The sequence below is a fragment of the Camellia sinensis genome, chromosome 6 (genome assembly GCF_055761805.1).
Source record: "Camellia sinensis isolate YWXY chromosome 6, ASM5576180v1, whole genome shotgun sequence".
NCBI lineage: Eukaryota > Viridiplantae > Streptophyta > Magnoliopsida > Ericales > Theaceae > Camellia > Camellia sinensis.
Window position 1 is genome coordinate 143,194,501 of NC_138966.1, and position 16,241 is coordinate 143,210,741.

At 35.9% G+C, this 16,241-nt stretch overlaps 2 protein-coding genes across 18 annotated transcripts in view; one reads left to right on the top strand and one right to left on the bottom strand.

The window, feature by feature from the left end:
- Positions 1–16,241, top strand: part of LOC114286072 (uncharacterized) — a 161,985-nt gene that overhangs the window by 117,189 nt on the left and 28,555 nt on the right. The gene's annotated exons all lie outside the window — the stretch shown is intronic.
- On the bottom strand, positions 9,342–15,280 carry LOC145792933 (uncharacterized). Of its 17 annotated transcripts, XM_082874947.1 has the most exons (11): positions 15,045–15,280; positions 14,612–14,694; positions 14,254–14,344; positions 13,967–14,024; positions 13,553–13,882; positions 12,865–12,970; positions 11,038–12,665; positions 10,858–10,929; positions 10,702–10,770; positions 10,270–10,341; positions 9,831–9,870 (listed from the first exon to the last, which is right to left on the bottom strand). In XM_082874947.1, exons 7-11 carry the CDS (start codon positions 11,145–11,147, stop codon positions 9,837–9,839), a joined length of 357 nt encoding a protein of 118 aa, XP_082731073.1. In that variant the 5' UTR covers positions 11,148–12,665; positions 12,865–12,970; positions 13,553–13,882; positions 13,967–14,024; positions 14,254–14,344; positions 14,612–14,694; positions 15,045–15,280; the 3' UTR covers positions 9,831–9,836. The 17 variants fall into 17 exon arrangements, 3 of the variants coding, with proteins under 3 accessions (XP_082731075.1, XP_082731073.1, XP_082731074.1); XR_014333185.1 differs by lacking the exon at positions 12,865–12,970; XR_014333195.1 differs by lacking the exon at positions 9,831–9,870 and having other exon boundaries at positions 9,893–10,341; positions 13,619–13,882.

Below are 16,241 nucleotides of genomic sequence, written 5' to 3' on the forward strand. Positions count from 1 at the left end.
TTCAAACTTCTTGGAGAAGCTAAAAAAGGGTCAAGCTTCTTGGAGAAGCTAAAAAAGGGGCAAGCTTCTTGGAGAAGCTAAAAAAAAGGTCAAGCTTCTTGGAGAAGCTAAAAAGGGTCAAGCTTCTTGGAGAAGCTAAAAAGGTTCAAGCTTCCTCAAGAAACTAAAAAAAAAAGGTTTAAAAGGGTCAAGCTCCCTCAAGAAAAGGTCTCGGCCAGGAAAAGTGGCCGATTGATCAAAAACAGTGGCCGGCCGACCAAACACATTGCTGACCGACCATCAATAGTGCCGACCGGCCATCACCAATGGCCGGTGGCAAGGAAACAAGGCCGGTGGCCTCAAGCCATGGCTGGTGAGGTGTGGGGATGGCCTACAAGCTACTTCCCACCCTCAGAAGCAAAACAACAAGTGTTTGGTGCAAAACCAGACACAAAACAGTCAAGTCGAGAGATCCTGAGGCAGGGCGCGTAGCCGAGACCTCCAGGAACTCAAGACGAACACGAACAAGGATGATCACCGAGTTTTCAAACGATGGCGTCCAAGTCTTGAGGACGGTCAAAAATGGGGTGTCTACAACGTCAGTCAGTAATAGTTTCAAACAGAAGACTCCATGAATTAGAGAATACTGGATGTGGACGTGGACGTGGATGTGGACGTGCTATGGATGATGATCCTATACATGATGCACCCGTTATGAATGATATTGGTATGGATGATGACCCTAATGATGATGATGCTGACATTGTCGATGAAGATATCCTTATTCAGCCATTTCTGGGAGGGCCAACTAATCCATTAATACTTAGAAGTTTTAAAAATCACGTTGTTGCAGTTATTTGGACTGGTGCTGATGAAAGGGGGCCCTTGAAGTGTCATAATCACTCGTCTAAGATTCGTTCGTGGCCGTGGTGGGAACAAGGCAACAACGCTACATTTGTAAACATTGAAGGGTTGTCAGGACTTGCACAGTTAGCTCGTTGCATGTATCGCTTTGGCAACAAAATTGTAGTGTCTAGCTTTGTTGAGAGATGGTAACCAGAGACAAACACCTTCCATTTGATTGTTGGAGAGATGACTATCACATTGGACGATGTTGCCACTATTCTAGGGCTTTCCATTGTAGGCAAATTTATTAGTGTGCGTAAATTGTTAGAAAGGCAGGCCATTGCATTAGTAGTTAATACCTTGGAAATTGATGAGCAAGAGGTCAGACATGAGTTGTCTAGTTCTGGAGGCAATTCAGTGAAGCTTGAGTGGTTGAGGGCACACTTTCATTATGTCACAAACAATGATTCAATAGAAAGAATTGCAGGTGCAGGTAGAGCATACTTGTTAATTTTGTTGGGTTGTACACTTTTCAGTGACAAGACTAGTACTAGGGTCCCGGTTGTTTATTTGAGTTTGTTGTCCGATTTGACGACCGTATCTTCATATGCTTGGGTTGTTGCTGCATTGGCATATTTATATAGATAGTTGGGGTACAGTAGTAGGTCCGGCGTGAAACAAATAGCCGGTTACATGACACTTCTTGAGGGATGGATTTATGAGCACTTTCATGGATTTTGACCACACTTGAATATGAATTACACTCAAGACATGCCATATGTTTACCGTTGAACTTCTCGGAGAGAGACTGGTAAAGAGACACAGTTGTTGGCTTTTCTAGAGGAGCTTGATAGGTTGGGTGTACATGATTTAAGTTAAAAATTACTTCAAAATTTGAAACTCTATTTCATACAAAATTTACATTTGTCATATCTTACAGTTGTTATTGTTTGTAAGTTATTTGGGACCTGTATCAGAGTTGCAGAGATGTCCATCCGTGTCACCCAGTTACGTTCTATCATGGTTGCCAAAAGTGTTTGGAAGTAGTTGAATCATATCACCTTGATAGAGTTTTGAGATAGTTTAGTAGAGTGCAGACAATCCCTAATCCACCACTTGGCTTTATGTGTGCTTCTCGAGGAGCCACAACTCCACGCTACAATGTTATGTATGCGTACTTAGACATCATTTGGAAGGCATGGGACAACCATGTGTTATCTGATCGGAGGAGAAGTACACTAGTACGTCAACCTTGGGATTGTGTTCTTGGATACATGGATTGGTACCAAACTATTACCCATATGTATGTTCAAAACCCAGTGCGTCATTTTCAGGTGGACCCAAATATTCATCATTATCATGATCCTAGCCACGACGCACATGTATGATTTTTTTTCATTTACATTACAAATTGTTTATGTAAACTGTTATAGGTTTGTACATAATGTTGTATTTGTTCTCATAATGCAGCGTATGTCATAGATATATCAGATTACTCATCCTTTCGTTGAGGCTGGCTATGGGGACAATGTTCAACATCCTGATAGGCTTTACTATGCAATTGATGCAATTGAATAGCTTCTTGAAGATCAACACATTACTGAAGCTGCACCTAGCACATCCGCTCAAGGTTGGTCTGCACCTAGCTCTTCCACTGCACATCGTTTTGGAGCACATTACACTCGCCGGTCACGTAGTTGATAGTAGTTCATAATGTTAGCATAAGTAGTTGTTGATGGTGTTGGTAGATGTATAAGGAGATATATATTATTATTATTTTTGGATTATGTGCAAGGAGGCGAGTATGTTGTTATTATGTGGATGGATTGACATAGTAGTTAATATTATTATTTCTTTTTAGATACTTGTTTAATATTATTACTCTTTAACAATAATTGCACTTGGTTAACATTATTTTCATTACATTTTGTGTTCAGGCAATGTAAAAATATCCAATTGCATCCATTCCATAAATAAGAGAACTATAAATCATATGATATTCTATTTAAAAAAATGACCATTACAAAATCCAATGGCAAAATGAAACCCATCTCGTTACCTCATGCTATTAAATCATAAAACTAATGTCTTAAACCTCTAATGACTGCTGTCTAATACATCAATCTATGTTAACTATATCAAATGTCTTACGCGTAGCTACATTAGGTCCTATGTTGTCTTTGAATTTTTGAATGTGGCTAACATATGCATTCTCTCAGTCTGATACACAAGGGTGATGGTAAACTTGCCAAAGCACAACAATGGGAGGAACTGGATGACCGGCCTCCAAAAATGCCTGTACATACATCCAAAAAATTACATATCTTTACCAAATCCATCAAATTTGTAATTACACAAATATTAAACAACAATGTTCGGTTATTTTTAGAACTTATACCTGCACAAAATGATTTCTATTGACAAATCCAATTGCAATATCGCGACGATCAACTAGGGTTACTGGCGGTGATCTCAAAGGTAAGAAAGTAAGACACTATTGCAATGACAAGTGGTACAAGACTACATTATAAAATGATGCAATAAGATGCCCCATGTCAGGCATAGTCATCCAACGATTAAAGCCTGAGCTATCTTCAAAATATGAAAGGATGTGTGTCAGTTCCTCAACCCTCTCATGCGACCCGTATAGTACGATATATTCATCTATGCGATTATTTAATTCAAGTAGCAGATCACGCCTAACTTATACACAGTCATTCTCTCCAAGACCAAGTAAACCTGCAGTAACTCTAAAACCACAATTCCTATCACCATCTACATCATTTATTAACTTTATGAATGGTATTAACATAGGCGGGAAGTCACCAGCATATGCACTCGGTAAACTTGTTCTTGTACGATATGTCTTTGTTTTCGTATTCCACTTATTCTTATGCACTTTCGAAGCTCTCTTTTTCTTTGATTGACTGGAAGCTAATGTGCTCTGGCTTCATGGCCATCGTTAGCCAACTCAAATGCACACGGGTCACGATGACAAGATATATCACTTTTCTTATGTCCTTAACGTGGATTAGGTTTCACATCAAGCTTAATAAGAAAAGTGCTTGCTGGATTTGCAATTTCCCTCAACTTCTTTAACATATCCAATTGCGTAGCAATATCAGATTCATTGAACCGCTTCAAAATCATCTCAAGTTCTGGGATACTAGTCAATTCCAATTTCTCAACCTTTGGATTGTGCACACATGTAATAATTTGTGTCTAATGTACATGCATGCTACTGAGTGGAATACGACAGCCTTGTCTTATGTAATCTGCAATCTCGTGAGCACAAGGTAAACAATGCGTGCACCCAAGAACACACCCATATACTGCAACATCAATTCCAACTAAATTTGCTCTCTTACTCTCTGCCAACATGTACTCCAATGCACAAATAGACACATTACCCCAGAGCTCTCTAAAGTGAGAAGGTTTGAATTAATGTTGCACAGTTGTCAAACTCTTCTCAAATGATGCTTTAACTTGAATGTGCTGCAACTCAAGTAGACAATGCATTTTTTCAAATGAAATCTTAAATGTCGTTTGACTTGAACCTAATTACCTCTTCGATCTAGCATGAGCACTCTCAACCTTGTTCATATGGATGTAAACCAAAATAGTCAAGCATAATAATTAAAAATAACAATATGATTTATAAGAAATTAAAAAAAAATATTACCGATTGGTTGTAACATTGCTAAAATGCATACACATGTCTGTATGTACCGCAATGAATTTTCCTTGATACAGATTCAACCAACTCACAGTAACATACTTGATTGCCTTCGAATAGTTACTGAAATCCTTATGCAGTATTGCAAGGTGATCATTGTATTCTTCTTCAGTCAATAACAATACCAAATAGTTTCATGCAGTGTTAAACTTGTCCCATTTTTCTTTTGTCTCAAACATTTTCTTGCATTTCGTCAATACATTCTTATTAATATGCCAACGACATAACAAATGTCGAGCATTCAGAAAAGTGTTGTCAATGGCATTCATTAAAGCAAGCTCTCTATCTCTGACAATGACGTTAGGTAAAACACTGTCGTCCATAAGATCATGCAATGTTTATAATGCTCATGCATAATTATCCATCCGCTCAGTTTGCAAGTATGCGATAGCCACGGAGAATGTTATATGAGTTGATGTCACTCCCACAATTTCAAGAAAAGGAAGCCGATATCCATTCGTCTTATATGTGCAATCCATAATCAACACACGAGGGAATGTACGAAGCAAATCCAAACTCACTAGATGTGCCCAAAACAAATCTGTGACAGTCATAGAGCCTTCCTCACATCGATGACGCTCAATGTACTTATATTTCGCTAATTCACCCAGCAATTGTTGCATCTGGGATCTACTAGCTTTCTGTAGAACCCTACATCAATGTCGTACATTTTAAACTGTCTTCATTGTGCTCATATTAAGGGCATCCCTCTGTTTGAGTGTAATGCGTGTCTCTTTTGGTCTTATTAGGCTCTTTAACATATCTACTAACGACGACTTTTCATTAGCTGACAATCTCTCTACATATGAATGTCCTTGGAGATGCTCTGCAACTAGATGATTATGCAGTCTGCAAACTACATTCAATGTCCATTCATCGTTTTCAACTTGTATGCCCTCAAATCAAATGGACATTTACAGTTCTTCGTACCAGTTTGTCTCAATAAGTTTTTTGAGCCATCTTTCAACTTTTTATGTGATCTATACCTCCCACTCCGCTCACAAGCAAGATAAATTCTTATTCTCTTATGACCGCTACCATAGTTTAACGTCCTTATAATGATAACAAAGCCATTTATCCTTTCAATATCACGAACCCAAGTGAGCAATTCATCTTTGTTGTCGAAAACTTATATATAATGTCACACAACTTTCATAAGAACAAACTAAACAACCAACTAATTAAAATTATGAACTTACGAATTTCATGTTAAAAGTTACCTGTTTAGCTGTAAAATAACTAGTACAATCCATCATAATATCCGATCGAACCTCAGTTTCTTCAGTGTATGTCATCTGAAAAGGAGGGAAAATTTTTCATTCGGTTTTATAGAGTCAAATTAAATAAAACAATTCGGCACTGCAGGGTCGAAAATAAAGAACAAATTTGGCACTAAAAAAACGAACATAACAAAAAAATTCGGCACTATATAGGCGAAAATATTAATAATATTCAGCACTTGAGTACGAAAATAAATTAAAAAAATTAGAATTTAAGTGTCGAAGTATATAAAAAAATTCAAAACTTTTGTATTGAAATATAAATTTTATTTCGGAAGTTGATTTTCGAATATAGCTATGAAATTCAGCACTGACTCTGCGAGTAAAAAATGCAAAAAATAAAAAATTACTACACGATTTTACTAACCTTTTCATCACTGATGTTGCTGTCACCAGATATATTTTTGCTTGAGTTTGAACTTCTATAGGTTTGCAACTCTTCCATATCAAAATCAAGTAAAAATTGTGGAACTAATAATTAAATGATATAAATAATCGAGTATAAATCTAGATATTAAAGTAATATGAGAGATATTTTGAGAGTGTTGCTCTTTACAAACAATAGAGGAGTACAGATTGTGTAAAAAGTAAAGTGACAACAATGAAAAAATTAAGGTTTAATTGCTTCATTCAAAAGATGTATAATGAGATATTTTTACTTCTAAAAGATGTATACAGAGAAGTTCTATATAGGAGTATTTTGAAAAGGTAATAAAAAATTGATTTTTTTGACCTTTTTAGTGATTTTTTTTTGACAAAAAAAACTAACTTTTTTTGATTAAAAAACCAAAAAATCAAAAAATTGACTTTTTTAATTTGACCAACACCCCCCCCCCCCCCCCCCCCTAGTTGTGACAAAAAACAGAGATGGAGGAGTTTTTGTATACTGATACAGAATCTTTATGTGCAAAACTTAAGTATCAAGAAAAGCAGCTCAAACTCAGAAGAAGGTCAGTGCTTTTTAAATTTTTTTTCCTCCAATTTTTATTTCTTTAAATTGTATGATTACATGCTTTCGAAACCCAACTATATGTATGTGTGTGCTTGTATATATTTCTTTTAGTCAATTGAACTGCTTCTTGCCATCAATTTATAGAATTATGCAGGAAATTCTCCTTCAATTTCTTCTTCATTTTGTTCCAAACTAGTAATCTGCACCTCCTCCCTTCTTTCCCATGTCAATTCAGTTGTTCACATTATGCAGAGTCTCTTCCGTCAATATTTGATTGCCTCTAGCTTTACCTTTTCTCTTTGAATTCAAAAAATTCCGTCATTCAGCTTGCAAATTACCTTCGAACTCTCGTGTTTTTAGTTTATTTGGCTGTGTCGGAGGAGAACGATACGACCATAAATTTGATTTTCTAATTCAGTGTCAGGCTCATCATCATCGTCTTCTTCTTCTTCTTCTTCTGCTGTGAGAGCTTTAGCTTCTATCTGGTGAGTTAGAACAGATATTGTCTTCGTTGTCTTTATAATAATAAATCATGGTGGTGGATATGGATGAATGCTTAAAAGCTTTGAAGTTTGGAACATTGCTATTGACCTTTCGTTGAAATCATGTTATGAACATTGTTTTGTTTGATAGATTCCAATAATTTCTTATTCAATTTCCAATTTGTTTGGTTATGGGGCGTGTTACATCTTTTTTCTTATTGACAACTAGTTTATGTCCTATTCAGAGTTTGGAGAGTTCTCTTTACTAGATGCTGTTGTTGTAGGATATTTTTCTTTACCACTGTAGATTTTATAGTTTTTATTGGTTTCCTTAATTCTACTTTTCTGTTTTTCAATGGGAAGGGAAAATTGTACAAATTATTGTATTTTTGTACACTTTTCTCTTCCATTTATTTTTTCTTCCACAAATCCATGATTCAAACACAACATTAAGTTACTCCATGATTTAATCTACTTTTAAAGACATATAAGTAGAATGATTATTCAGGTTTTCTTTGAATTTATGGGTTACATTTAAGGCTGATTTTTGCATTTTGCACTATCCTGTATCTATGTATAACATTTCCTTATGGAGTTCATTTAATGTGTGATGTTTTATGACAGTTCAGTAAGATAATCTGGTTTTGAGCTTATAGTGAACACTTACCAATTTGGTTTTATGCAGGTGGTTGATGGGACTACCTTTATCTGATTACGAACAGAAGCAATTAAACAGAGTGAAGTTTCAAGAAAACAAGTAAGAAATAAAATCTTTCATTTCTTACACTAAAGTCAAATGTTGTAGGCTCCAATAATTATGAATTGAATTTAAATTTGGTAAACTTTTCATTCAACAAGATAGGAATTTTTGTATGAATCCAGGTGCTCAAACTCTAGTTTGACTTGAAAGGTGTTGTGTTTTATCTGTCAATTCAATTTACATGTAACATAGGTATAATTCCAGTTCTTCTCAGTATACACAAAAGTAATCGGTTGATGTAGAATTAGTTGCTGGAAACTCTTGAGACCAACTGATTATAGGTTTTGGAATTTAAGGGAAAAAGGTTGGTGAAATGGTTGGGTTATAAGACTAGGGTTAATGCAGAAAAAAAGAAAATAATTGAAGGACTACTCGTGATTGACAAGAAGGAGAAGGATAGGGAGAATCTTTTGGGAATCCAGCTTACATTTTGTAAGACTATGTTTGTTTGGCTGGAACATAAATCTCTGGTGGAAAATTTTTTCTCAGAAATTTTGTAGAGAGGGGGAATCTACTAGAATTCTCACATACCATTTCTTAAGTCTTGTTTGTTGCTTTTCGTAAGAAATAATTGAAAGCAAATTTAATACCTGTTTTAATTTTCTGAGTGCTTGGGATTTAATTAGAGATATTTTTGGACAGTATCTTTCTCCCTCCTATTTTGAGCACAAAGTCAGAATTAAGAGATAGAGGCAATAGCACTGTTGCTAAAATCCCTCTCTCTCTCTCTCTGTCTCTCTCTTCATGCTTCCCTTTAGGCTTCATTCTTGAATTACACAAAAACAGACTTTTAGTGGCGTTTAAAAAACGCCGCTATATCTTTCAAAAACGCCGCTAATTCCTTTTGCGACGTTTAGTACCAAACGTCGAAGCTGCGGCCGTCGCTGTATCTTTACGACGTTTTAAAAACGTCGCGATATTAGAATAAGCGGCGTTTTTAGAAACGCTGTGAAATGTCCCTACCATGACGTCACTATGATTTTAGCGACGTTTTCAAAACGCCGTCATATCTTTTTAAAAAAATTGACCGTTAACTTTTTGGAGTTTAGGTGGCGTTTTAAAAACGCCGTGAAATCCTCTTGTTTTTTTTTTTTTTTTTTTTTTTTTTTGAAATTATGCTAATTTTATGTGATTAAACTAAAAAAATACCTATAATAAAATTGAATAGCCGTAATATGAAATAATAACTCCCATTCAAATTATAAATGCAGCATTAATTCACTTTCCTATTCAATTTAATATCCAATAATCATTACCCACAAAATAACATATTCAAAAATTAAATTCACAATTCTCAATCAAAAAATCAGCAGTCCTATGGCAGCAAAAATCAACACCAGCCAAAAGTCACACATAGCCTTGTTCTTATCAACTAGACCAACTTGTATTACAAAAGCTTTTGTAAGATAATTTGCTTCCAAAAAATGAAAAAATGGATCATTATCCACATCCATACTAGATCTACCAGGTGTCTCTGGAGTATAAATTGCAGGAATCACATCAGGCTCCCTAGCTAAGAAGACACTGTTCACCACCCCATAATTTCCACTTACAAATGGTTGGTGCTCATCATGCCGCCATTCTCCATCAACAAAAAACTTGTACTGCACGGAAATGAAAACAACATATCTAAACATCAGATACTAGAGATAGAAGTACACTTTTAGGATTGTTAATGTAGATGAACTCATCTCTTTGACTAAACACTGAATTTCATGATCAATTTGTTAATCTTGCACAATATTTCTGTGAATATCATGTCCGTTATATACAATTTTTTTCAAATAGGTCTTCCCTACCATCATCTGCAAGAACCAAGGAGTAAGTTGAATTGGCTGATGCAAGGAAATAACCAAAAACAAAATAATGCCTATATCCATATAATGCCACCCCCAATCATCAGGAACCCCCAATGAGGGACAGATTTGAGAAAAATAATGTCTTCAGAAAACAAATGATGATGAAGAAATAAAAATCATGTATTCAGCACGTTGATCCACTTGCCCATATCCATGTAATAAAACAAGCAATTGAGGAGGTGGAAAAAAAATAATGACTTCAAAAAATAAAGTTGTTCCATTAGTCACTATTCCTATAAATATAATTAATATACAGCCTTCACATTGTCCATCCATCTCAAAGAATCTCAGCAAGTACTATCTGACTTCAACTATATTCAGACACATTTTAAAAAAAAGTTCTCAAAGACATGCCACTATATTAAGCACACTTACAAAACAGCAAGGGCTTGCATTAGACCTATCACCTCTGGAATTTTCCCTGTCAGCCTATTTCCTTGCAGAGATCTAATAACAAGAACCATAAGCACAGTAATGTCATAATGAAAAACACGAAATGCATTTTGTAATAGAATTCAGAAATTAAGTGCATATCAATTTTAACTTCAATTGACCTTCCTTGAAGACAACAGAAGAAGAACATTTCTAGCTTCTACTTCTTCCACAAAAGAAAAATATAAAGTGGAGTAAGAGAACTCACAGAGTGGAGCAAGGATCCTCTAGAGTTTTTTTTCCCTAAAGTTTCCTAGAGTGGTGCATTATGTGGTTGAGATTTAATGACAAGTCACATCAAATTTTCAGTATTAAATCTCAACCACACAATACACCACTTTAGGAAAAAAACACTCTAGAGGATCCTTGGTGCACAGAGTGGCCACTTGTAGAAAGCCAATATTGTATGGAATCTCCCCAGAGATCTGATTGTATGAGATATCTCTGAAAATCATACACTACAATTTTAACCAAAAATGAAAAGAAAGAATGTATTTCCGTAGTAGGGTAGTTATCATTTAAGAAACTTACAAGATCTCAAAGCTTGTACAATTGCCAATGTTATCAGGGATTGTTCCAGTTAGGTTATTGCCTCTTACATCACTAAAGAGATCAAGGAAGATTTCAATGTCCCCATGGATATGAAGCAGAAAGCAAGTAGGAAGCACAGAAAAAGCCCAAAGCAAGCATAACCAGGAAGTGAACACTCACAAATACCACAGGCCAGTCAGTTGGCACATATCTGGGGACAGGGTTCCAGTTAAAGAATGCAAGCTCAATCTGACAACATTATACATGAGTTTGAGATTTTTAGGCATCATACAAATTCTGTCTATGTCCAATCCTTCACAACCATTTCCCCTTACTCAACAATGCATGAAGAAATTTGCAACTTGGCTGAGGATAAACATGCTGCCTTCATCATTATTCCTTTTCATGAACAACAAATGGTTGCAATGGAAGCTCCCAACCCAAAATTTCAAATGGTGAATCGAAATGTACTAGCAAATGCTCCTTGTTCAGTTGGCATTCTAATTGATAGGGGCTTAAGTGGCTTGATACGCTTGCCTTCTGGCCAAGTATCTCACAACATTGTTGTGCTATTCTTTGGTGGACCACATGACAGAGAGGCACTATCGTATGCAGTGAGGATGTCTGAACATCCTAGGAATAGCCTTACTGTTATTCGTTTCCTTCCAAGGCTTGAGGTAGTTGATAGAACTGTGGACCCAAGCCATGATGATATTAAGAATCTTGAGATTTTGTCACTGGAAATAGACAAAGAGAAAGACAAGCAACTAGATGATGACTACATAAACGAGCTCAGGATACTAAAGGAAAATGATGAATCATACTCTTACAAACAAAAAGTTGTGAACAATGGGGAAGAGACCATGGAGGCAATAAGGTCAGTGGACAAAATTCATGACCTCTTCATAGTTGGTAGAGGAGATGGAATAGAATCGACACTTACAGCAGGACTCAATGAGTGGAATGAGTGCCCTGAGCTTGGAGTAATTGGTGATTTGTTAGGATCATCAGATTTTGCAGCAACATCATCTATTCTAGTAGTTCAGCAATATATAGGGCTAGGGCCACATGATGGAGGGATTTTAACGCCGGATAGCATGAGTCAACAAGAAGAGCAATCTATTACGAACTCAACAGTTCGTAGCTAAGGGTGTAAGCCATCTGTGCTCGGCAAATAAGTCTTAAGTCTAATCAGTTTGAGGACTCAGATCAAATGTCCTAAAACAACACAAACTCTCCATAGAAAGAGAATTGAAGTATAAACAAATCCATCAATCAGTATTTTACTTTTGCGTATCATGTACTTTATGTATAAGTGGATCCAACATGATACAAAGAATTTGTAGAAAGAGAATTAGTGTCAAACTCAATATTCTTTTGTATAGTAATTCTAGGCAGCTACTAAAGTATCCATACCTTTACTCAAAAAGTAGCATATGATCCAAGTTCATTAAGTGTGAATCTTGAGATAAATATAAATACCAGGGACTGCAATTGGACGCTTGCCCATTGACGCTTTTGGCTAGTTAGTACTTCTGGGTTATAAGTTCCACTTTTCACTTCAGGAGGCTGTGAAAAGCCTTTTAGTACTCTAGAAACTTGGTGTTGAAGTATATGTAGTGGACTATTGCCGTTGTCATCTTTTGATGAGAATACCACAGATGGTCGGGGTGAACGAACAGTAGTGGCAGCAGCAGCTGCAGCAGCAACAGCTCTTGCAACATCTTCTGTTGTCTGCATAAAGAGTGAAGCACTCCAGCGAGGGCTACCAGAATCTTCATTCTTCACCATATTTGAAATTTCGCCTCCTGCAAAGCAAAGATAAGCATACATAAATAAGCCCAAGTCCCACATTAAAATAAAATAAAAATTAGAAAATATTAATAAAGAAAGAAAACAAGGAAGCATTCCATAATAAAGAATTAAAAGATAGAAATCACATGTATGTAGTTTTATTGAGAGAGAGAGAGAGAGAGAGAGAGAGAGAGAGAGAGAGAGAGAGAGTACTTGGAAAGAAATATGATTATCTTTGGGATTAATCTGGCAAATCTTGGGCATGTTTTCAGGGTCTTCAGATTGCAAAAGATGTATCCCAATACCATAATTGAATAACCTACACACACACACACAATTACATATTCAAAACAATGAAAACAATCACAAAAGATCAAAGGGTTATTTGTTTGATATGTTTTTGAACAGTTTTAATAATAATAATAATAATAATAATAAGACAGACTTGAAAATTTGATGTAGAATACCAAGCTCCATCAAAGTCAAAGGAATTAGGCCTCCTGATAGGGAAAAACCCAAGAACATTCTGATAAAAATCAAGCGATTTATAAGTGAACTCACTGGGTTTGTTCCATTTCCAGAACCAAAATTTTTAAAAATATAACTATAGTGGCGTTTTTCAAAACGCTGCAATAGATTTTTTTTTTTTTTTGAACTACTAATTTTGTGAGATTTAACTTCAAAAATATACCTGTAAAATAGCAATAATGAATAAAACTTTGTATAGACATATATTTATGTGAGATTACTATTCCCTCACATCTATAATAGTACCCCATACAACATCCTTCAAGAAAAAAATCCAATAAGTTCAATCCCAAAAAATAAAATGAGAATAATTTAAAGATAAAAGTGAAATTAACAGTTGAACAGAGTATTAATAATACACATCAAATATTACCCTTCCTACATAAAGCAAGAACCACCATACTGCTAGAAATTTATTTTTTCACCCCAAGTCACGCACCTATACCACCGCTTCTGAAGCATTTGGAATCTCTGCCATAATCATGTGCGCATTTGAAAGACCAGCATCATCACCTTTTGTACAGCCAACCTGCTCACAGAGAGAGAGAGAGAGAGAGAGAGAGAGAGGGGGATGAACTTATACTAATGGTAAAACTAGGAGGTTCAATCATTGTTACCGCAGCAAAGATTCAAGCTTAATTCTACAGGTTTCCAACTCCAATTTTCTGCACTTCAACCTTGAGAGACTTGAGGTACCTGACAGCTTCATCGAAAGTATTTAAGAACCAAAAAAAGAACATGGAAACTCAAACATGGCAAAGCAAAGACAAAAATGTGAACGAAATACCAGGTCACACAGTATACCTGTCTGAGGGCCAAATACTGATTTGCTGAAACCATGGCCCCTGCATGCTTCATCAATGTGTTGAAAAATATAAGCTCACAAATGCTGATTATGAAAGAAATAAATAAATAAAAGAGAAAGAGACAAAACTGAATTACAGAATTTAGCAAAAAGACACCACACAAGTATTTTTATTTCAAGAACATATTCAATCAAATCGCAACATGATGTTTATTTTTCCGTTGACCTCAAATACTCTGCATATTAAAACATACGAAGTAAGAAATTACCAAATGTTCTAAAGTATGAACACAAATAGAGCACATATACAGATTCTTTTTGGCCCATCAAGTAACTTCATCATTTAGTTGTCGAGCCTTTCTGAAAATCAACAATAAAATTCTGCTCTCAAAGAGTTTATCTTGCAAAGCATATTAAACAAAAAATAATAATTTAATTTTTTCCTCAATTCTGAAACTAGTTTACTCAAATTGCTCCCTCTATATATATATATATATAAGTATATAGCTAACATTTGTTTCTATTTCAACAAGGTACTGCTAAGGACAAAAAAGATATGATGGGACTTACGACTTAGTTTGGTTTGGTTTGGTTTATATAAATACTTTACATGGAAGAATTTCTTACTTCACATGGCGACTGCGTTGTCACTTCTTTTAAGGTACTGCTCATATAAGGAATGATACTTTGCAGGGATATAATCCTTGAATCTGTCAACAATGACAACAAAAAGATTGAGATCCAGGAATGCTAAGGCAAACAGATAAAAGACTTTCCACAAATATAGTTTGGATTCATAGAATAGGAAAATAGCATAAATGAAAACACTACTTCCATGACTACTAAAAATCAGCTAAATGAAAAGATGCCAATAATTCTGCAGTGCTTAAAATCATTTCAAAACACTGCTCCCTTCTTCAATGTATATGAGACTTCAACTTTCAAATGGAACTAGAAAAGCTGCAGGCTATATAGAAATAAGAAGCAAAATAGCTCAGTTAGAACAATATAATCATAACAATGAAATAAGAATAATAACAAACATATGAACAAAAGTCACCTGTTTCAATGAAATGGGAAAGGTCAGTCTCCCACGTTCCTCTGGAGTCTTGACAATCTCCTTTGTAATATCCCTTCATGATTTGCAAACTGATGCACAAAAGACAACATCGGTCCTTGCAGGCCAGGTTGTTTCGCTCTCTTCAACCCTCCGAATTATATCCAAAAGCAATTCCGGAGGCAAGTTAGCCCACTTTCCTTGTTCAACTGGCTTAGAAGGGGCTACATCAGGGGCAATATGTGTAACGCCCCACTACTTGCTGGCCCAAATAACTTGTGGGTTGACCAACAATACCCAAAAGCTTAAGTCCAAGTTATTTAGTAGCAAGGTAGTGGTGCTATATATGCCCAAGATCACCCATGCAAACTTCCGATGTGGGACAGGGTGTTACAAACTCCCCCACTTAGCCCAAGATCACCCATGCAAACTTCCGATGTGGGACAGGGTGTTACAAACTCCCCCACTTATAAATCCTCGCGTCCTCGCGAGGGTCTATAATCAATCAGAATACCACGACAAGCTCGTGGCCAGCCCAGAATAAGTGGCCCACATGGTTGTGTGCATGGGTCGGCTCTGATACCATTTGTAACGCCCCACTACTTGCTGGCCCAAGTAACTTGTGGGTTGACCAACAATACCCAAAAGCTTAAGTCCAAGTTATTTAGTAGCAAGGTAGTGGTGCTATATATGCCCAAGATCACCCATGCAAACTTGCGATGTGGGACAGGGTGTTACAATATGTGATCGGGTTCGGTTACACCAGTGCTTGCCTTCCACCCTTCGTTTTGATATACTCCCCATTCCATCTTTCATCTCCCTCAGCTCGCGTACAATGCTTTTGAAGGACATCTCACCTGAACAAACCAATCAATCCTTTTCTTCAATTGTCCAGCTTCAACCACATCAAAAAAGAAAAGACAAAAAAAAAAAAAAAAGTTTTCCCTTTTCATTACCTGGTTTTTGTTAAAGTGTATTGTAATTATCTTGATTTCAAGGAATAAAAAAAACAAAATCATAAAAATGTTTCAAAGACATTGAGCTGCAAATGAAAACTACTTGAAGAAAATTGAAGCAAATTCACAAAATTGAACAAAACAAATATTGTAGCATTACCACAAAAAAAAAAAAAAAAAAAAAAAACTAGCTATAACATTTCTGTGAATCTCCCATCAAAAGAAAAACAGAAGGTGTGAACTT